The sequence below is a fragment of the Pyxicephalus adspersus genome, chromosome 3 (genome assembly GCF_032062135.1).
Source record: "Pyxicephalus adspersus chromosome 3, UCB_Pads_2.0, whole genome shotgun sequence".
NCBI lineage: Eukaryota > Metazoa > Chordata > Amphibia > Anura > Pyxicephalidae > Pyxicephalus > Pyxicephalus adspersus.
In genome coordinates this window covers 9,381,692-9,405,039 of record NC_092860.1, presented here as the reverse complement: position 1 = coordinate 9,405,039, position 23,348 = coordinate 9,381,692, and the positions used below count along the sequence as shown (strand labels likewise).

Here is a 23,348-nt window from a genome sequence, read left to right as displayed (position 1 = left end):
ATCAGGCAGGTAGGAGGGATTATTGCCGAAGGACATCACCTGTCCTTTTCTTCAATAATGACCAGCCTGATCATGTAATCCTAACAGTGGAACTAGTTCCCCTTTAAAGTAGACCTGAACTCAAAAAGTGAGGATTTGCCATAGTGGTAGTACCCTGAAAATCTATTTTTTTTGGTTAGAATGATAGCAGTGCACATTTCCTTATGCAAGAGTGCCTACAGCCACATAATTGTTTCTTCAATGTGAGATCTAAGATGCCAATGTCTCTGACTGCTAGTGTCTGCAAATTTGAAGTGAGAGGTCCATCTCTCATGTGACCGTTCCAAGCGAATCCTTACATAGGTGCTGGGAAAACGCAGACCCAAAGTGGAACTTTAGTTCTTCACAGGATTTTTTTTGCAGAAGGGACAGGTGATGTCCCTTCTGCAATAAAACATACTTACCTGCCTGTTCACAATCTTCCTATTTTAGAATACAATAAGCTGCGCATGTGCAGCTCAGTGTAGGATGTCGGGACATGCCAGGTATCCAAGCATCTCCATGAGGCTCCAGGAGTGCGTGAACTTCGTTGCACCGTTCTGTCTTGCTCAATGAAGATGGCCAGAGATCCAACATTGAGGAAGACTCGGTGAAGATGGTGGCACCTGCAGTGGGGTGATGACAAAGTGAAACTATCACCTTACCCATGTGTTTACAATGAAGCAAAGAAACAAGCTGATTGCTGGAGTATTCAGATTACAAAAAGATAAGTTCATTACTTCCGACTTTCACTTTCACTTCCGACATTCACAGACCACTCACAGGCTGGTGACATGTTCTTTATGACTTGCGCTCGGGATATGTGGGTTAAATAATGCCAGCTAATATTTAAAGGGGAACTACCCACAATTACTATTCCTGTTCCATCGCAGGGCATCACCACCTTTCTTCTTTACTTCCCGAAGAAAAAATTCGGCCACCTTTATTGGCCGTGCCAGGATGACTAAACTCTTGTTTAGGAGTTTTTTAACTCTCGACACAGGCAAGGGAAGCCGGAATTGGCAGGTTTCCTTGGCAAATAATGCTGCATGCGCAGTTCGGCAAGATTTGACAGCTGGGCAGCACAGCAGGTAAGAGCAGTTATTCGCCATAAAACTCTCTGAATCGTCCATATTAAGTGGGTTACCAATGGAGTACACCTAGTGGTAGAAAAGGTCTGAAAGTAACAGAGCCCTGAGTTGAATAGGGGTATAGCTTGCAAAAGCTGCTTCTCTTTTATGGGGCTATCATAGATATAGATATTTTTCATTTTAACTCTTCTCACGTATATAATGTGCATGTTCCTTCTACCTTTGTTTACTTGTTTGTAATGTTTTTTCATTCAAACTCAAAGAAAATCCACCTAACAATCTTAAAAGCAGCACTTTTCCAATCCTTTACACTTCCGGCTAATGCTTCTTTCTATAAATAAATAGTCGGACCGCCATTTATGTACCCTATAGATAACACAATGTACACACAAAGAGCCTCATTCATGAATTGTAGAGGTCTATGGTTGCATAATGTGGATTTCCTTGATACATTATCCCAACAGCGATGATACAATTTCCCAGAAATGGCGAAACGAGATTTATAGAAGGATTTATACTAAGTAGAAGTGGAGCTTATAGCCGCGTTATTCTATAAATATTTAATACTTCAGATGGCCTTGCTTGTTTTGCCCAGAACAGCTCATTTTTTTTTTTCTTGCATTGTGATACATCATCATCTACAATTTCTCAACATACAACCAGCGTCATGGCTGAGAACCAACATCCATGCTCTTGGGAAAGCTTCCTTCGAGTTGAGCCGCATTTTCGTATTTTATTTCCAGTTGGATCAGATTTTTATTTTAAAAAATGGAAGGTGACGTACATTTTTGGTAAAAAATATATTCATTACTATTCATTTGTCATAAAAAAAAAGTCATTCAAGGCAATAGGTTATCCCAATGTTCAACTTAAGGTTGGCAGTGTTCTCTTCAGCCACTTTCAGCTTTGTGCACCACCCAGCACTTTTCAGTAACCACTCAGCACTTTGGTTCGGTCTTAATTTCGGCCCACAGGAGGATACCCACCTAAGTGTACTATGTACTGCATGTAAGCTTTGACCAGTTAGTATGGCCAATGTTTTATGAAGAAAAGCTTGAAAAATGCAAACACCTTTGCAATATCATTGGAACCCTTTGCAGCTTTCCAGATACAGCAGTTGATCAGCTTGTCATGCACCCACTTTTAATATCCATGTGACTTAAAATATGTATAAATCCAATAACTAAAATCTCCTTCTGTCTTAACTTGCTGATCTGATTTGAAGAAACCTTTTTCATCAGCTTTCACTAAATCCTTAGCAATCCTTCAATGGGTGTCAACACCTGGTCTCTGGCCACCAGTTATGCTCTTGTATTGTCAATTGTCCAAGCCAACAAAACCATTCCAATCATACAGGCATGGTGTCACCACAAGGAACCCCACCTTGAGATGCCTTGCATCCATTGTTGCAGTGCAAGTTCACACAATAGCAAATAATATTAATATATAACTCTCTTTGCAGCTGCTGTGCCAAATTCATACCCAGATTTTAGAAAATGGGTTAGGCTGGGGGCTTTTTTTCACCCGTTATGGACCAGAGACTGCAGAAGATCAAAAGCATTAATGGATGATAAAACAAAAAGGGTACTACCAGTATTGAATAGCAAATTATAATATACAATTGCAAGCAAAATGTCATCCAGTTTGGATTTATGTTTAATGTTGAGTGGTAGAAAGAGACAGACTGTCCGTAATGCCCCCCAGAACAGCTCTGGTGGTGGTGGGAAAAGACAGACCCAGTGATGAAGGGTTTAATGTAACGAGTTCCTGTTTCTTTCTGCATCTAATTTAATCATTTTCTTTCCCCTGTATAAAATTATCACCGCTGCTGTACGTTGCTTTATAGCAGAACTGATTGTATTTGGAGCTGGGACTCTGGGTTTTTTTTTCTCTGCTTTTATTGTATCAGTCAATCTTCCGCCGGAAGGACTGTCATTTATTCTGCAGACGTTTCCCCTAACTCTCAGGAATAATCCAGCGCCGGCAGTGTCTCTGTATGAACACAGCTCACTTTTAACTTTTGCTTAACAGACGAGGTTTGATGAATAAATGCAGCATCCCAAGTGACTGGTTTCATTCTTTCCTTTTCATTTTTTTTGTTTCATTCTGATGCCCCAGAGAAACCTCGCAAGTCACTTCAAAATACACTGTGCATGGTTTTGCTGAGATATTTAAAGGGCAACTCCAGCTAAGCAGTGAATTACACAGTTGAAACACATTCATCCAGAGACTGTATTAGTTGCCTGGATTATTTAGTTATTGCACATATGGACCTTTGCTAGTTAGTGGAGTGTATGCAGCAAACAACTGCAAAAAATTTGCAAAATTTAAGCTTTGCAACCTCCAGTGTAGAGAGTCAGGGTTGGAGAGCCTGCATTCAGCTTGTTTAGGAAGACGCTTGGCATAATTGAGTTGGAGGTTTCTTTATGGGCCGCAGGCTAGGCTCACCTTTGTGGTGAGGTTGCGGTGCAATTACTGCTTCCTGCTTTGTGGTAGCATCTCTCTGCGCCAGCTCCATAGGATACGAATAGGGACGACAGTGAGCGGTACTAGCTACTTCTTTAAAAGAGCACTGCAGTGATCATATAGCAAGGCGCTAGCTGCGGGATCACACTGAACCTGCCCTTAAAGCAGAACTAAACCCTCTTTTACGCTCACCTCTCTGTTCCATCGTGGGCACCACCATCTTCTTCATTGTTTTCGATCTTTGGCCATCCCCATCTTCTTCATTGTTTCGATCTTTGGCCATCCCCATCTTCTTCATTGTTTCGATCTTTGGCCATCTTTCGATCTTTGGCCATCCCCATCTTCTTCATTGTTTCGATCTTTGGCCATCCCCATCTTCTTCATTGTTTCGATCTTTGGCCATCTTGCTTGTCTAGGATGATGTTTTTCCTGCACGGGAGTTCATTCATTCCCAGCAGCCGCAGGGGAAGCCAGGATGCACTTGGTTTCCCAGGTTCTTGTGCTGTGTATGCATTTATATCATATATTAAACCAATGACGTCTGATGAGCGGGTTTGCCAGGGGTAAGTAACTTCCTGTAATGTAAGTAGCTTCCTGAAAAACATCAGAGCCGTACGCTTCTTAGGAGCCACCAGAGTACCACTCTTGGGAGCCCTCAGCTCTAATAAAAGCAATAGGCTTGCTCAGGGAGGTGTTAAAGAAATATAAAAATTTCTTGGTCGGTGTCAGTCTGGCGGAGTTGGCGTACTTAGGCAGGCTGCATGTGGATGCACACTGTTCTAGGTAAATGTTCAGGTGTGATTCAGAGCCTACAAGATGGAAAGAAGTAAAACACAACAAATGAAATGAAAGCAGTGATGCATTATCTAATGTACATTGTGAGAAGCTCACAGTATGCAGTGAAATAAAAGTAAGCAAGGACAGTCCAGGATAGGAGCCGGTACAACTGTGCAAGGCAGTTGTGCAGTTATGTTTTCACAAAAAATATTTTTCTTAATGTCCTACCACAGCTTTGCCCTTGGAGTTTGGTTTTTGCAAAGAAAGATACTGACTAGGTAAAATACCTGGCTGAGAGCTGGGTGGTGGCCCCTGTATTGTAACTCAATTTTCAGTAACCACCAAAAAAAAAATCGAGGTGGTTACTGAAAAGTGCTGGGTGGTGCATTCAGCTAAAAGGGGCTGCTGAGAAAACTGCTTTGGCTGGGTCCCTTTTGGCATTATGAATCAGCTAGCATTTCAAGACCAAGATATGACTGCAGTTTTTTTCAATATAAACACACAAAAAAACTGCAGATGTGTTTGCACTCAGTCAGAGTCTGAGAGACTCAAATCAGATTACCTCAGTTCAGTATATGGCACATTATAAAGATATTATCAGTAGTATTTTTTAAACTTTAGTTCTGTTTTTTTTTCTGCTGAGTTTTCTGTAGGTGTTTGATAAAGATTAAGCATTTCAGAAAGTGCCTGCTAGTTAATGTTTTTCTCCTCTGTAAGCAAGTCTTTCTTTTTGAGCAGTTATCAATACGGAATCCTTGATTGGCCTTGGATGTCTGCAGAAGGCGCTGATTGCTGCCTCAGACCTCTGCGGAGTTCCAGCCACCTCCGTAGTCGGGTTTACCGGTCAGAAAGTTGCGTACTGAAAAACAAAGGAAGCGAACGCTGAGCAGAAATCGGAGATTTGCATTTCACTGGCACCAGAAGCATGTTGACCTTAACGAAAGTCTCGCTGTCATATCCCTGCTGGGTTTCTCTCATCGATCTTTCGACTTTGTTCTCGACCACCAGCTAACACATGCACATTTGCTGCCGACGTGAAATGTTTTTGCAAGTAGTTCTGTTAAATGCAAATAAAATAGGGAAAGCTGTGATCTTAAAGCTGAACTCCAGGCAAATGAATACACACCTAAATAAAATACATCTATGGAAGATATGTTACTTCTAAAGGATTTGTATTTCATTCCATCCAATATTGAAATTTAGACAGTAATGCCTGACGGAGGCATTTAGTAACACAGGCCTGGTCACTCCAGACAGAGAAAGGAAACACAGCAGCCTGATGAGCTCATGCTCAATGCTCATGCATTCTTTCTCCTATCAGCATGTGCCTTTGTTATCAAATGAGCACCACAGCTCTACTGTTTGTTTGGTTCCTGGTACTGAACTGCTCAAACTAGGGGAGAGAGAAGCACAATGGACCAATCAATTGTGTTCTATTACTCTATTCCAATCCCAAAGGAACCCTTAAATAATTTCCAGGTGTCAGGAAACCCCTTTCTATAATCCATGCTATATGCATTGATTGCCAGTGGTTAAAAATGTTCACCATACCTTAGTAATTAGAATGCCACCTTTGCAGTCCGCTAACATGGTATGTGGTTTCATGTAGCTGCCGTTGGCGAGTTGGGTTGGCCCTGAAACTATGCAGTTACTATCTTATGGGAGGTCTATCGGCCACAGCTAGTGGAATCCCTGGAAACCTCTGGAGGTGTACCCCAGGGTTCTACGGAACCCGGGTTGAGAATTGCTGCTCCATGCTATACCAAAAGGAGAAGAGAGCAAAGTGAAATGCAAGACAAACTCCCCCATTAGCTGCACTTGCATGTTGGGCAAGGAATGAGTAAAGACCAACTCTCCTCAAAAGTGATAATTTCATCATGGGTGGTCAGTAAGTCACCATTTTGCAGCATTTATATAGGCTCAGGGGGTGTTATATCCTTTTAAGCAATTGCAATGCTTTATTTGCGCGTATGACTATCTCATGCACTTAATAAAATACAATCGAAAAAAGTAAATATTTCGTGAATCAGCTTCCAGGTGTTTCAACTTCCAGTATTGAAAAGACATTTACAAATAACCCCATTGTGCCGCACGAAGCATGTGTGGGCTGCAGTTGGGCGAAAGAGCTGCCGCTCGGCAAATATTTAGGTCAAGTGCTTCTGAGAATGGATGTTTGGTAGACAAAAGCAACCGATGTCTGATTGTTGGTAGTAAGCATGACATCTGGTTGGTGCATTGTGTACAGAACTCGTTAGCCACTTCTTGCTTGCGCTGTTTGGCATAGCCACGGCATTCGCATTACAGCATTCGGATGTACTGCTGGTTTGAAGAACAGATCCAACATCAATAAAATGACGTTTATTAAAAAAAAAAAACAAAAAAAAACAGGCACCAAGCCAAAGTAATCCATAAACAGACATTGTGACAATTTTACGGTCAATAAAAACTGCAGTTACTGTTGTTTGTAATAATGCAAATCATTTCATTTTTGTAATAAATGAAACCAGGGAAAATACTAGAATTACGACTTAATATTGGTCTCTTGCAGTTCTGCGAGAGGGGGAAAAGATACAGCAGCAAAAGGAGTTTCCTTATATGTATTTTATCTGTATGTTTAACTGTTGCTCCAGAGCTCATCTTTAAAGCAAAGTGAATGTTCCACTTTCAAAATTTGCAGCCAGCCAGGCAGGGCTTTCGATATCCCTTCTGTAACAAAACATGTTGCCCTATCGCTCCTCTCAACTGTCAGAAATCACTAAGCTGCGCATGCTGGGATGTCTGGCACATGTGGGCTTTGCCTTTGGCTGCCAGAACCGAGTGGACTCCTGCGCGCATTAGCTTTGTCCCGAGTCAGCCAATCAAGAAGGCCAAAAATTGCAACAAGGAAAAAAAAAAAAAATGGCAGCGCCCTGCGGCGGAACGGAGACAGTTGAGTGTAAATTGTAATCAGGTTGATGAGGTTATTTCATTGCAGATAAGGGGACTTGCTTGATTGTAATTTTTATTTAAAAAGGGTTTTAATACTTCTTAAAGATCACAGCTCCTTAATGTCAAATCTATACAACTGCACCGATTAGATTAGCATTTCACATTCACAGCAAATGTTCATGAGCTTTAAAGCTTTTCTTATGATTTCCTGCAGTTGACCATTTCAGAGTAGTTCTTTAAATCCATAAAAATTGTCTTTGTGCTCTATGTTGTCCTCTGCCACTCCTGAATAGATTTCTTTTTTTTTTTCTTTTTAATTTGTAAAGCGTGGTTCCTGTAATGAGTTTGAGCCGAGGGATATTGCATTTCATCTTAGCACGTAGCAGCAAATGAGGGGAATAAGCACGCTGCTGACTATCTGGAAGAGCTCTATATTATGTTAATTTGGTTACTCAATAACATTTTATATCTGGCAATTTGCACAGATTCTCCTCTGGGCTCCCTGTGCAGGGGGGACATGGGCCTATTATACCGGTTGCCTTCATTTAGCAGCCAAGCTTTTGTTTCAGGCCAGTGTTTACTTATTAGAAAAGAGAGAGAGCGCAAGAAAAGCAAACTGAAACCAAGGCTCAAACCGCCATTCACTATCAAAATCTACAAATTGATTTGACCCTCATTAAAACCAAGCGAGCTAACTCTGTACAGGATAGACACACAGAAACACTGCAGATTCATGACAGAAAAAGACCAAGCAGCCCAGTCTGACCCTTACTCATATATTTTTAATTTTTGATGCATAGATCTTAGTTTGTCCCTATTATATTTGAAATTCATTTGCTTTAGACTGACTTTGCTGGATATATTTTATACGCATCTGAACCTTATTGACTGACCATGTATTTAAAGGCTTCAATCCTTCAAGATCTTCTTTCTTCTGGAGACCCCTTTAGTGATGATGACTCCACAATTCTATCTATATAGGGGAATCAGAACCTACTTCCTCCTGCTAGTGACCCTTCTAGTATTACACTCAGAATTCCATCTACATAGAAGAATTGGGACCTCCTGCTCTAGTGATGGTGATCCCACAATTTTATCTTTATAGAGAGATCAGAAATCAGGAAAATGTTGAATATAGGGGTATTAGAGTAATGACAGTGAACCAATCCTGCCAAAGTGTATCCACACTGTTGTTATAGTGTACCTGAAACACAAACCACATAGGTGACGATAGAAGAATTGCTTCGGAGGATTCCTTCCCTGCTGTTTTTTGGACCCAATTGCATATTTTCACCGTGGCAGGATTGGTTCACTGTCGATCCTCCAATACCTCTTTTCAACATATACCGGAACTTTCTGAGGTTACTTGCTCTCCTTGCTGTTTTCCCTATGCTTTGCCCTGCTTTGTTTTTTTGGAGCAGGCGGCATATTTTCCATGTTCTCTTGCACCCAATGTCTCATTTTCTCCTGAGGAAGTGGAAAATTAGTCCGCGAAACGCGTCAAGATTCTATAATGAGCCTAATACACACAGTAAATTGTTTGGACATTTTTAAAATAAATTTGGAGAACAGACTGTTGCTTACTAATGCAATCTTCATCCCCATTTCTCAGTCTAAATGCTTGCCCAAAAGACACTTAAACTTACTTAGTATCTTGGTACCCTTGAGAATACAAGCTTAAGATAATTCCTTTTTTTTTTTAATCAGACCTTTTGGTAACATCATTACTAACATAACCACGACCTTCAGCTTAACACCATGTTATTAACACATGAAACCCTACACTACAAAAGAATTTACCTTTTTTTGCATCTAAGATCCGAGGGTACAGCCTACATTGCATAAAATCTGGCCTAAACTTTTAAAATCCATATGCGACATTGCGGCCTTGGCTATCATTCTCAACATTAAAACTTTCCCTGTTAATACCTCTGCACCCTGCCACAGATCACCACCACCAACATAACATTTTAGGATTTTCATTTATGAAACGTTTTAGAACTTATAGCTGTGCTGCTTTATTATTTGAAGGTTACATAGTAGGCTAGGTTGAAAAAAGACACAAGTCCATCAAGTTCAAACACTAGGGGAATAAACATCCTAGATCATAATTGGTCCAGTGGAAGGCAAAAAACACCCTGATACAATTTGCTTTAACAGGGGAAAAAAAATCCTTCCTGATTCCATGAGGCAATCGGATGTTCCCTGGATCAGCAGTCTCTGTTATCTTTACTTTAAAGCCTTAATACCCAGTTATATTCTGTGCTTCTAGAAAAGCATCCAGGTAATCTATATTAGTTGCTAAAACTACTTTCTGAGGGAGCCGATTACACATTTTCACAGACCTTACATTGAAGAATCCCTTCCTTATCCGGAGCTTAAACTTATTTTCCTCCAGACGCAAAGAGTGCCCTCTTGTTCTTGTAATGATCTCAAAGTGAATAATTGGGAAGAGAGTTCTCTATATGGACCATTTATTTATTTGTACAGGGTGATCATATCCCCCCTTAAACATCTCTTGTCAAGGGAGAAAAGATTCATTCCAGCTAATCTCTCCTCATAGCTGAGCTCCTCCATACCTTTTATTAGTTTAGTTGCCCTTCTCTGCCCTCTCTCCAAGGTGTCAATAACAGCATAATTTTTATTCTTATTTCAGGCTCGCTACAAGCAAAGTCTGGATCCCACCGTAGACGAGGTGAAGAAACTTTGCACGTCCCTAAGGAGGAATGCAAAAGAAGAGAGAGTGCTTTTTCACTATAACGGGCATGGAGTCCCACGACCCACTGTCAATGGCGAGATTTGGGTCTTCAATAAGGTGCGTAGTGCTGTGTTCACAGGGTCTGAATGGTCCAGGAAAAGGACAAGTAAATAAAGCCGTTGGCCAAGCAAACCTCATTTTGTAGCCCATATATGGAACCAAATGCTGCTTAAGCCATTGTGTATTCTTTAAAGGTTTTTTGTTGTTCTAAAGCAGTGATTCACAACTAGGGTTCCTCCAGAGGTTTCTAGGGGTTCCTGGAACAATTTGAAACTCTCAGGCCAGACTAAATGACACCAATGATCTTTTAGGCTATCTGTAAGGGTGACATTCTCCCCAATGGCCAGCAATGCAAGAGGTATTCAGAGGTTCCAGTGACCACCACACTGATATACTGTAAGCTATGGATATCGTAAATATAGCCGGAGTTCGCTGAAGACCTGAAAGTTTCAGTGGGTTCCCCTGTGTTGAAAAGAACAAGAAACATTGCTCTAAAGTAACAAATTTGCATGATAAACAGGTCAATCTAGCCAAAAACAATGGTGGTAGTCAACCTGTAGCTTTTTATCAGTCTTGGATACTGTTAACAGTGAGATCCTCTCCGCCATAGTGTTCGTTCACGTCCAGCCACAAATTATGATGATGATTTTGCTTCTGTCTCACACTGGGATTGTCAGATATAATTCCAGTAGTAAAAAAACGAATTCCTTAGAAACACATTTTTCTGTTCTGTGCATTTACCAGCCTATAATAATGAATGTAGCAGAGTTTTACTATTTATAAAACAATGAATCTGAAACTTACTGGAACATTCCCTGTTGGAGAATGTCCCAGATCCATGTATTTAAATAGTAGTAATTGACTTATAATAGGGAATGTTTCAGTGAATGCCAGATTCAGTGCTTTATCAATAGACCCCACACAAAAACGATGGCAAGTTAAAATTCAACCAGATTATTTGGTTTCCCATCTGTGCACCATTTAAAACTCCTCTCCTTGTCCTAGAAATGCAACAGGAACTTAGAAAGAGGGAAATGACTCTGTTAGACCTTTCTTTCCTAAACAAGTGTCCATTTTTGAAGATTTCTCCTCATCTGTTGTTCTGGCGACAAATGTTGGGTTCCTCTTACTTTGTTTTGGAGACTTTGGTCACCATTAAATATCCACGGGGTTAATCTCTCTGCAATTAGCACGCATGCAACAATTGAATATTGACAGATTCCCTTAAAGCCCTTCCCAACTTTATCCAAAACTTGTAAAAGAGGTTTTGGCTGGAGACGCACTTTATAAAATTGTGTTAGAGAAAGCAGATTTGGGAAGTCTTTTAGTCTAGGTAACCAATGCACACCCCTAATATTTTACCTTGCATATAGGCTTCAATGATGAATGGGTTAGGTCTATTCATTTGACTTTCCCCTTAAACAAGATGGCTTCCCTCCCGTCTGTTCTGAGAGAAGCTGAAGCAGGCGTTGATCTAGTGCCGAGCTCATACGTCTGCAGCATCTGTGAAGTCATTAATAATGGAGGATTCCCAGGCTGGCGTAGTGCGAGGAGTTGTTGGCAGACCTCCTACCTGTGTGTAAGAGCCGAGCACTGAACCACATCAGCTCCTTTCATTAATGAGTACCGGAACACCTGCCTTAATCTCTGCTTTTAATCAGGATTTTAATTGGATGCCAGAGATCTCAAAGAGGGAGTCGTTAACCATCTCCTACCTGCGTGGCGATATCTTTCCACTTCACAGAGATTATTCTGTCTAAACTGTTTTTGTCTAGTGCTGTCAAGCAGATTGAATAAATGACAGAGAATGTGGCCTCTGCAGGTTTATTGGTGTCACGCTGCTAGATTCACTGAGCTATAATAAGGGCAGAGTGGGCAGCTGCCCAGTCTCCAGGGGGCCCCAGACTCCAAGGGGGCCCTTGAGCATGCTAAAAATGTTCTGCACAATTTACAGTTACCCGGTGTCAACTTTGGAGTTTGTTTTTCTCTCTTTACCTGAACAAGGTCAGCAGCAGTTCCAGTAGACCTGCATGGGGTGAAAAATTATGATGCATTGCAAAAGCAGCAACAAATGCAAATGTGCAAAAGTAATCCTTTCTACTGCTGCTTCCCAGATCTTTGTTTAAGTAAAACACAACGTGCATAATCGCTCTTATGTATGCATTATAATACAGAAGGGGATCTGTGAACTGCTAGAAGCTGGGGGACCAAGATTAGACTGAAAGAGAAAAACCCTTTTCAGTTATCATAAAATCCAACAGATTTACATAATAATGTTATTTTAAAACCATTTTCAATTTTTGTTCAGTCTTTGTTCATGCACAATTTTCTATAATTTGTTCCATGGTTATACTGCAATGTTTGTGCACTTCCTGTTAGGGGTGACAGCTCTCTCCCAGTTGTGCTGCTGTGTTGTCACTTGAGCCTGTAGTAAACATTGCAAGCACCCGTGCCTACAAATATTTCATAGACATGGCACACTGATGTCACCATCAGAAAACCAGTCCAGAGGAAAAGCATGTAACCAGGAAGTTCCTCTCCAGAATATTTTTTTAAGCTGGGTGGTAAGAAGCTGTTGGCTCCCTGTATTGTCACCCAACTTTTTAGTAACCACTCAGCCCGGGTGGTTACTGAAAAGTGCCGGGTGGTGCTTCTGGCTAAAATGGGCTGGGGAGAACGTTGCAAATTGAGAACATACATATGTAAATAATGAGAAAGGAAGAAAAGGGGCTTAACTCCTCTCTTTGGGATATTTCAGTTTTAAGCCAGCCACATTGTTGAATATAGAATGAAAACTAGGCAAGGAGGGGCCTTTTTGGCATATAGTTAAATCATATTTGCTCAAATTCGAAAGAGCATCCAATGTACAAAATACAAAAAATGACATTCTTCTAAACATTGATGGCCGTAGCCAAAGTAAGTTGTTACAGTCTCCTCTAATGATCCCACATAGTACCGCTATCTCTGTTCCCAATGCGTTTCGCCAATTGGCTTCCTCAGGGGACTTTTAGAGACTCTTACTAGGTAATAAAGTAGTAACAGCAAAGAAATTTCGACAAACAAATCCGATATCGGAGACGGCGGTACTATGTGTGATCACTAAAGGAGACTGTAACAACTTTTCCTACTATTGCTTTGGCTACGACCATCAAAGTTTACAAGAATGGTATATTTTCTGTATTTTGTATATTTGATTCCCTTTCTAATTTGAATAAATTTGATTTAACTATATACCAAATGTACCCTCCTTTGCCTCTCTATTACACAATGAGCTTTAATTCATGTACATATGTAAACGCCTGTTACAATACTGTTACATATTGGCTATCCCTTCCAATGCCGGAGATGGGAGGTGTAAGGATAGTAATTTTTTAGGACCATAATTTGTTAATTGATGATGGCTGGTTAAACAGCCGCGTGGTTATTGAAAAGTGCTGGTTGGTGCGCCCGGCTAATAGGGTCTGGGAAAAACGCTGGAGTATGTTTTGCTTTGTTAGTGGGAAACACTGGAGCACCCAAGGTATTGCCAAAAAAAAAAATGTTGAAGGGTGACATACCAATCTCAAAGCTAACCAAGCTAGCATCCTGGGAAGGATGAACCCAAGGCCCATTCCACTGAAGCACAACTTACAGAATAGCAATTACTGCACACCCCCAAATGTATTTTTTTTGTTGCACCAAGGGGTAAAGCATATTGCTAGTTTAGCGCCGTCGTACTACCATTTTTACAAGCATAGCCATGAGATGGTTTTTGTTTTTTTATTTAAACATAAATTGTCTTTGCACTTGAGGGAACTCCTTCTCCAGCTGTCACCACTTCCCCTCCCTCCTGCCCACTCTTCCCTATATAATACAAGAAGCAATTTGTCTGAGTGTGTGTTGGAGTGTTTGCATTTCTTGTGATTGTAAATCCCACTTTATCCAGATTCTCCCGGCCTCATTCCTGCACCGCCGCCTCGCCCGCCCTTTTCCTTGCTCTGATTTCCCGGGTGGGATGGAGGCTGTGCCGAGCAGCGCCTCCAAGTCTTTGAAAGTCACAGTAAAACGCTGGTGGCTTGTCTCTTAAGAGACCGCTTATTGCACACTAATCCTCCCGCTGCCTGCAAAAGGCATCAGCAGCGCTAATCAGATTATACCCTTCTCTATTACACAACGAGCTAGGGTTTAACCCTTATCTTGCTTGGTGTTACAGCGGCTTAGACAGGTGCAATTCTTTGAGACACTGTTGGCTTTGGCATACTAAGATAAACATAGAACATAAAGTTCAGAGTGCATAATAGCCAGCCAAATGCTGTTAATCTTGCTTTTGTATTATGAATTCATTTTTTACTTTTGCTTTAGCTTCTGGCCTTTTTTTTTTTTTCATTAACCTGCCCTTCAGTTTAGTATGCCCAGCTGGTTGTTTTGTGAATATAAGTACTGTGGATAAGTACCTACAACATTTTGTGGAACTAAACCCACAATACTCACCTATCCCTGTTTCATCACAGGGTGCTGCGATCTTCCTTTTTTCCTTGGCGCAGCTGTGCCGGGATGATGCAACTTCATTCATTCCTGGCATGCACAAAGGAATCCCGTATTGCCGAATTTCCCTTGCAACCATTCCTGCACATGCACAGTCTGACAACTGTGTGGCCATCAGGCAGGTAAGAACACTAGAAGGGATGTCACCCGTCCCATTCAGAAACAACCACCTGTCTGAATTGCGAATTTGCAAAGTGAGACCAAATCCTTTATTCCCCCCCACCTCCAATGTTCCTATTTTAGGTTTACCATAGTTAATATTGCACTCAATAATTTATTTATGCTTCGTATTATTACAAATGCTAAAAAAAGTTACTGCAAAACTTGACTTGTTTGCAGTACTAGACCCCACCTCCTTTGCTCCCTCAATGGCACCTCCATCTTTACCCGGTCCTTTTCCAGGTTCAGAGTTCTTCAGCCATCTTGACTGGCCAGGGTAGCATGACATAACTCCTGTATATGCTCAGGAAGTTAATTCATTCTGGCACCGAGGTGTACCGAGAATGCACGCTGAGCTGCAGTGTACATGTTAGAGAAAACTGCGAACCAGGTAAGTTTTTATTTCAGAAGCATAAAATAAGAACGCCCTTCACCTGGAAAAAAAACACAGCATCACACAATAAATATAAGTTACACATTAGGAAATTTGTTTTTTGCCCAGGTAGTAGTACTCCTCTTTGCTCTTTGCTGTTTGTTGTTTTGACAATCCCTATTGGACAAATAAAAGTAAATTGTTAAAAGAAGAAAAGGAAAACGGATTTTTGGCAAGAGATTTTTTTGTATTTAAATGGTTACAAGTTACAAAATAATAACAAAAACACATTATTCTGTGTACTAGATGGAGTTCACCTAGTACTCAAAAACGATATGTTAGAATCCACAGAAAATTACTTTTTCTAGACAAAAAAAGAAAAAGTCAAGACAAAGATCAAGATAAAGTGAATGAATGTGAAGAAGTGCATTATTACATCCTCAGTACATGGTCATAGGTAACATAGGTGGGCATATTATCAGGAATCAAGAAACACGTTGAAGTTATATACCTATGGACCCTCAACATCTTGAATTTTGTAACCTATGATATTTCTCTCCCTCCTCTGAGGAAGCCAGTTCGGCGAAACGTGTAAGGCTTTGAGACAATCGAACATTTCTCTTCCATTCTTTTAACTGTTTATCTTTTCCTCAACTTATCGTTTTTCTGTACTGGGTGAGCTCTGTCCAGTACACAGAATAATGTGTTTTTGTTATAATTTTGTGACTTACACCATTTGAATACAAATACAGATATTTCTCTGCAAAAAAATCCTTATTTTCCTTTTTTTGTTAAAACGATTCCCTATTACCCTAAAATAGGGGAAACTCCAAAATCCTACCTGCATTTCCTAGCAATGCCATAATTAAACCCGGGGAAAAGGAAGGATAACCACGGTCCCTTTTTTTAGGTTTTCTGTGAAAGATGCGCTGATAGCAGATGATGCCAGACTTGTCTGTGATGTAGTATTTCTTTCTTTATCCAAATTGCTACGGTAATTGTAGCCGTATTAGCTGCATTTACAACACAGTTGAGTGCAATTAATGGAAACATCATGGACAGTACTTGGCTGTAATTGTGATCAGTTTTACAATAGTTTGTAGTGAATTGTTCATTCATTTTTAATTGAATATTCTGAACACATTTTTAAATTTCCCAAAGGATCCCACTTTGTTAAATTTCCTGACCTCTATGCCGAAACCTTTAAATACATTTCTTGCTAGGCACAAAAGATATCTAATTTGTGTGCACCGAATGCCTTTGTAAACACTGATATCCGCTTGTAAAGTAGATGGGATATAATAATTTTGCTGCAAACTGCAAAGAGCATAGCTGGAGAGACGCTGCAGTTCCAACCTTTTATAGGCTACCTACAGGAAACTGCTGCAGTGGGGTAGACACGGTTGATGCAGCTGCACAGATCTAAATGAAATACACAAAGCACACCGGGAATACTTATGGCTGCTTAAAAAAATAGAAAAAATGCAAATAGTGGTGCCCACCCCAAAAGGGACTCAAGCCACAACGGGGTAATAATACATAAAACACAAGTAACTAAAAACTTAAACTGCCCAACCTTTTTTTCCAATCATTTTTATTAGTTTTCAACTTTATAACCAAATTAGGGGGATAAATACATTTTCCATGTAAGGGGGAAAAGGGAGTTACCTTTTCCCCCTTACACATATTATGAACCGAAGAGTGTGCAAAAATAAATAAATATACATACAGTAAATACAAAATATGAATTCTATCAAAGACCAGAGATTGTTCATTACTCTTAATGTCGCCCATGTACATGATTTAACAACCACGTAGGTGGCACAACTTACCCATAGACCATATATGTTGCAATGTCGAGCTGTATTAGCTTGCTATCAGGATTCAGCTGCAATGCTATTTATGAAATGGTCTGTAGATAGTCAGGACCACCTGTTGGCTTTGAATAATATTGACAATCAGTGTGGGGTATAAAGTAAGAACAAGAGGAAGACCAACCCAAACTTAGTCCTACGAGATGGGGAAGGGACAAGGAAAGACAAGGGATTGGGGTTAATATGTGTATGTGATTGGGTAGCAGGAAAAATATGGGGTGATGAAGGGAGAGAGATGGGATGGGATAATAAACACATCCACAATGCTAAAAGAGACCACCTCAGGTTCAGAATAGGAATGCTCAGAATTTGTGGGACTTCCTAAACTGGAACTTATCCAAGAGAAAAAAAAAACTCGCCTTTACTTCCGCAGAGCCCCCCATTTTCGTCAGCTGTCTCAGTTTGGGTCCCTCGCCATCCTGGAACCTGCCTCCGTCCCATGCCAAGTCTTCCTCCTTCTGACTTTCACCTGATCTCCATCTGTGAAGTTGAGTGCATTTTACTTCCCCCGTTACAGGAAAAATCCAACTCTGCGCATGCCCGAGTTCAGCCAAGAGCAGCATGAAGCCTCCTGGGATGTGTGACGTAGGTATCTCAGGAGGCCCTGCACTTACTGTGGCAGTAAAGACAGAAAAAAGGGTCTTCTCCTTCGTGCTGGGCTTGCAAATTTGGGTGATAGGCCCGCTTTAAACCAGTGCCAAGCAGACTACACCAACTAGTACTTTTCCATCTGATCCTCATCCTCCGCAACCAACTCCTCAATATGCTGGATTTTCTCCAATTCCACTAGTCACTCCTTCATAGAGGCAGCAACCGTCTTTTTCTGGAACCTAAGGATGACTGACCTAGCCGTCGTAATGAAGTGGTGAAGCACACTCCTTTTAGCGGACTTTACCAATACAAGTATCATGGGTAAAAGGGCCACCCTAGATTTGCCCAAGCTTTTTAGATACAATTCAATTTATCATGCGAGTGAAATGCGGGCAACTTTTATTAACGTGAGGCCTCTTAAGTACATGTAAAATAATACAACTAAATCTCCTTGTAACCCTTACAAAGTCAATGCCCTGTGATCCAATGCTGATCCTTTTCCAGCATAAATGGTGCCTGGCTGGGGAAGAAGGAACATGGGTGGCACACGACCACACCAAAGACTGCTGGATAAAAGTGGCCGAGGAGGTACAGAGTTTATGTTTGAGCTTTTTAAATTTTTTAATAATTCATTTTTATATTTCATCCATATTTGTATGAGATCAAAAACAATACCAGTTCCATGGCCAGATGATTTCTAAAACTAGAAATACCATTAATCCAATTTTTTAAGCTGAAGTAGGAACATTCTTGAAGGTTGCTTTTGTTTTTGGTACTTTTTCCAGCTTTGACTGTATAATATATATATTTTTACTTCCTTCAGCCTAATGTACAAGCCTGCATAAACCTAAACTTTTATCTGTCCCTTTATTTTCCATCACCATTGGCTCAGACTGTATATTAGTGCTCCGTGAGGTGTGCAGCTGTGTTTTATGGCAATCCCTGGCCAATTCACTTGTTTCATGAACGGTAAACTGCACGGCTTTAACATTGATTGTGCAAGGTAATTTCAGTTCTGCCTGGATGTTTCAGGTAATTAAAACTTTGGATAACTATAAGCTTTTTCACTCGGTGCATTTACCATTCGCTTTTCTTTTTAAATATCTATTAACTTGTTCTATTAGCATGATAAATTCATACTTAAATGTCTGGATGGCATCTGGGTAGAATTTGTTTTTTTATTTTGCTTATAAAATATTAATATTGCATATGTTGGCATTCTGCAAGGCAGAATGGAAACACTTTCTTTTAATGTATATGTAAACCCAACTGTTAAAATCTAGGCTTTGGCATTTAAAATGGGCAGCTTTTAGTAAACGGGTGGATGGTGATAGAGAAGCATTCCAGCTAACATTTCTCAAGCATGGTCACCATCAAAAAGCCAGTCCAGGCCAATTAAAACGGAACTAAACTTTTACTCACCTGTCCCTGTTTCATCGCGGGCCCGACAATCTTCTTTCCTCTTTTGTATTCCTTGTTGTGATCTTCACCTATCATGACTCCCGCGCAGGAGTTCATCCAGTCCCAGCAACCACAAGAGCAGGCGGGATGCCCCAGGTATCCTGACAACCAACGCTGAACTTGGCATTTACAGCTTAGCCATTTACACAGCCGAAGTAAAAAATCGGGTTGGTAAGCATGTCTTTTCCAGAAGAAACATCACCTGCTCCTTTCTGCAATAAAGCCCTTCTTGGTCGCAAATCGTGGAACCTTAAATTCCACCTTAGGTATAGCTGCCGCTGATGCGAATCCATGTAGATACATCCATGCTGACAGAGGCTGGAGGAGAGTATGAGCAGCAAAGTTGGGAAGGGGACAATGGTAAAGATAAAGTAAAAACAGTGTTTTATTAAATGTAAGGGCATTTGATGAATATTTAATGCTTTGGCAAACTAAATGTTATCCAGTTAGTGTTGGGATCTAATAAAGAGATAAGTGTAGAGTGGAGTTTCTTGCAGTGATTACAAAAAGTCAGTAAGTACATAATATCTTTTTAGGTCTGATACATTGGTATTACATACAACCAAAAACAACCAAAGCAATTTTTTTTTAGGTCAAGCATGCCTATCTTAAGATGTTTTATATGCATGCAGGCAGCTCTAGGTGGGTGATTTCAATGTCACCCATGCTTGTTGCTTTTGAAATAACACCAGGGCCATGTTGAGAAAAGAAAGTATGGCCCTGCGTTTATGACAACAAGCATTAATTTAGCCGCCATGTTGATTAATCTACAGCAATTAACACACATTTTTGCTTGGAAAGAGGATTAAAATAACTTTGTTGTTTTTGTTTCTTGTAGAATTATACTCAGTACATCCCCTTGTCGATCTACGACTTGCAGACCTGGATGGGCAGTCCCTCCATCTTTGTCTATGACTGCTCCAACGCCGGGCTTATTGTCAAGTCCTTCAAGCAGTTTGCTCTACAGAGGGAGCAGGAGCTGGAGGTAAGATTGAACACTCATGCTTCTATAATATAGTGGATTTAACTGCAATATTAAATTGTTAATCAACAGAAAATATTTTATGATGTCAAAGTGGAACATTTTGGTTTCCTAAAGCTTTAAAAAGTTTCTGGGAGACGCGAGAGAGCTTGTATGTCTCTTCTAGAGTTTTTACACTTCTGGTGCCATTATGGCTTCTGAAAACTTCCAAAAGTGGAATCTCGATGTTTAGATTGTGTAACATCTGCGTAAAAGTTGGCCAATTGCCGAAGAAAGAAGATGGCTATGGAAGAAGTTCCAGCAAAGATAGCATAAGCAGCTGCAATAGAGATGCAACAGAGCTTGGACCATTGCTAAAGGGTGGTATGGGGGTAACATATAATAAACATTTTTTTCCTAATTCACACAGAAGTTTAAACTTGCACACTCTATCCAGTCCTCTTATTGCACCCACCAGCTCAGTTCCTTTTTAATCTTCACCCACTTTATGTGAAATTAAGTTTATGGAAGACAGATGAGAAGGAAGCCGTTGCTTGTAAAACACCTTCCAGGTGCGACAAACAATGGGGATAAAGTTTACCTGTCCGATGACATCACAATGCAAGATCTTGCTGTCAAATGCTATATTTCCTTGAAAGTGCTGCTTACTGCTCTAAAAATAACAACCCGACAATGAAACAAACTTTGTAGCAGGATATCCTGGAAATTCTTTCAATTGCCATTCTGCGTGTTTTCAGTTTGCAAAAGACCTTAGAATGGAGCAAATGTTCACCATCCAGAATGACCATGACCCTAAGCAAACCAAGAACCTGTGTGCCTTAGAACAGCCCAGACACTGAGTGATTGTGAATCTGTGGCAAGGCTTCCACATTTATAACTAAGAACCATCCAACCTAATAAATCTCAAGCAGTTGTGCAAAAAAAAAAACAAAAAAAAATTTGCAGTCACTGCAAGACAGTCGGTCAGACTTTTTCAAAACATGCTGCCATTGCATCCACGAGTGGTCAAACCAGTTATTGACTCGGAGTAAATACATATGCCATAATACATTTTTTATTTTATTAAAATTGATGTTACAGTATTTAAAATATTTTGAAATAATATGTACATGTGATACATTTTGTTGCAGGTTTTAACACAACAAAATGTAAAGGGTTGTTATATAAGGCAGTGTAGTGGCACAGGTGCGGTCCTGGCTGAGCATCTGAACAATTTTACTGAAAACCTACCATGGATGCAGGTGATAACAATTCAGAATAGTTTTTGACTTTTCAAATATAGCAGAGCAGAAGCAGCTCCACCTGCATGTGCGAATCATTCTCGGCTTTAACCTAAAATCAACCTGTGCTTTATGATAGCTCTTTCTGGCCTATTACTGTGATTTGCTTCCCCTGCGTTAAAGTTCTGAGCATTTTCCTTTAGCTTCCAGCACTGAAATGAGCATCAAGGGTTTAAAGGAAAGGGAAGTATGTACTGGGGGTATACAAGGGACTAAGCAAACCCATGCATTTAATTTGGGGATACCTAAGGTCTTTTTCATGTTTGGTATAAAGTTTATCTACTTGACATTTTCTGGCTTATTGTGATATGAACTTGGCACATCTTTGTACTTCCACTAGCCCTCATTGTAGAAATTAGAGATGATTCCAGTAAGAATTTACCTGGGATGCCTTGGACTCCCTTGCTTGCTTCCGCTGCAGTTGAGAAAGTTTTCTTTGCCATCACACATTTACCTCCTCCAGAAGAATTTTTCGAAACCTGTTTGGTGATTGTGACTACTCAGTAGAAGAAATGCCATATTGATTGGCCAGTTCTAGTGTTTAGAATGCCTGCTTTGTAACCGATGGATTATACTTCTTTATGATTTAAGTAATTGCAAACAAACTGACTTGTTTTAGAATGCAATAGATATATATTTATTTCAGAGCTCATAGTATAGGTATAAGGGGAAGAGGGGGAAAGAAAGAGGTTTCAGGCTCAGGAGGTTTTTGTGCAAAAATAAATCAAGTGTGTATTTTTCAAGTTACAATTAGTACATACATCAAAGGTACATATTTATTTTAAGTTCAATATCCAAATGCCTGTTATTGTCACAGGGTTTAGATACTTTAATCTAGATATAAGACTCATTCCAATGTCATACAAAGTACATAAAAAGATTGAAAACAAGGTAAGAAGGGGACCTGTTACGGTCGCATGATTCCCAACGCGTTTCGCCTGTTATAGGCTTCTTCAGGGGTAAAAATTTGCAGAGATTGTATGATTTGTTTGGTTCCCAACAAAAACGTATATATGTATTTCATCCTAAAAGTCCAAAAGTCCTCTGTGCTTTGTAAATAATAAGGAACGGAGGTCCAAAGCCAGTGATCCACTGTTGTCAATATCAGTAAGCAGGTCCAGAGCAATATTGTGCCGCCAACGCTGTGGCAAGCGTATGTAGACAGGAAGTGTTTTAAAGAAGCTTGAGGAGCAGCACTGAGATAGGTTAGGAAAAAATATTTCAACAGAATGTTATGGCGCACAGAATTTTGAGCTAGGGTGTACTTTTACTTATTTTTTACCACACTTAATCAACATTTTATAAAACATTAGGTTTTGCCATTCTCTTGGAAAACATGTAATAGAGTCACCAGTTCCTATTTGCTGTAAGCTGATCACAAACACAGATGCACTTTACATACCAGACTAATAAAGAGTTTTTAAAAGTTGCAAAAGTTTTTCACTGTGTACATGTATACTTTGCCGCACCAAACCAGGGGTAATGCAATATGTATTGTACATAAACCTTTTTGTACTGCCATTAAGTGGCCTTGAGCTCTTCTCACTGTCTGGAATTACACAATTCAGTCTGAAGTACATAACGCTATCAAGTGCTTAATCGTGTAAATTCAACCGTGCCCTGAAAAATTACAAGCTGGCTGAGAGGCGGCATACACCGTGTATTCCTGTAATAAGCAGCAACTTTTGTTTTAGAGGTTTTACTTTTTATACATATATATACTTTGGTAACAAGTGCCAATTAGAAAATCACATGATCTATTCTAATAACAAGGATTTATCTGATTCAAAGTCAATGCATTCTAATCCATTACAAATATTTGTCACTTTTAACCAATATCCTGACAATGTCTTCATCTGCCTTTTAAGGTCAAAGACATCTTTGTTCACTTAAATGAACATTGTGGACTGAAAAAAGTCAGGATGTCAGATGTGTAAGAGTACTAAAAGGTCACCTTTTTGGTTTTGATTTTAACTGCTGTAAAATGACAGATATAAACTTAAATTCCTCTTTCTCCCCTCTCTTCCCCATCTTTCTCCCTTTTTTTCCCGTCTTCCTCTTCCTCA

At 40.1% G+C, this 23,348-nt stretch overlaps 1 protein-coding gene across 1 annotated transcript in view; it reads left to right on the top strand.

Annotated features, from left to right (window-relative positions):
- The window catches only part of RPTOR (regulatory associated protein of MTOR complex 1), a 139,157-nt gene that overhangs the window by 36,193 nt on the left and 79,616 nt on the right, over positions 1-23,348 (top strand). The window contains exons 3-4 of the mRNA XM_072403513.1: positions 9,937-10,095; positions 19,859-20,005. Coding sequence (XP_072259614.1) covers positions 9,937-10,095; positions 19,859-20,005 — 306 coding nt within the window. The remainder of the gene's footprint in view (positions 1-9,936; positions 10,096-19,858; positions 20,006-23,348) is intronic.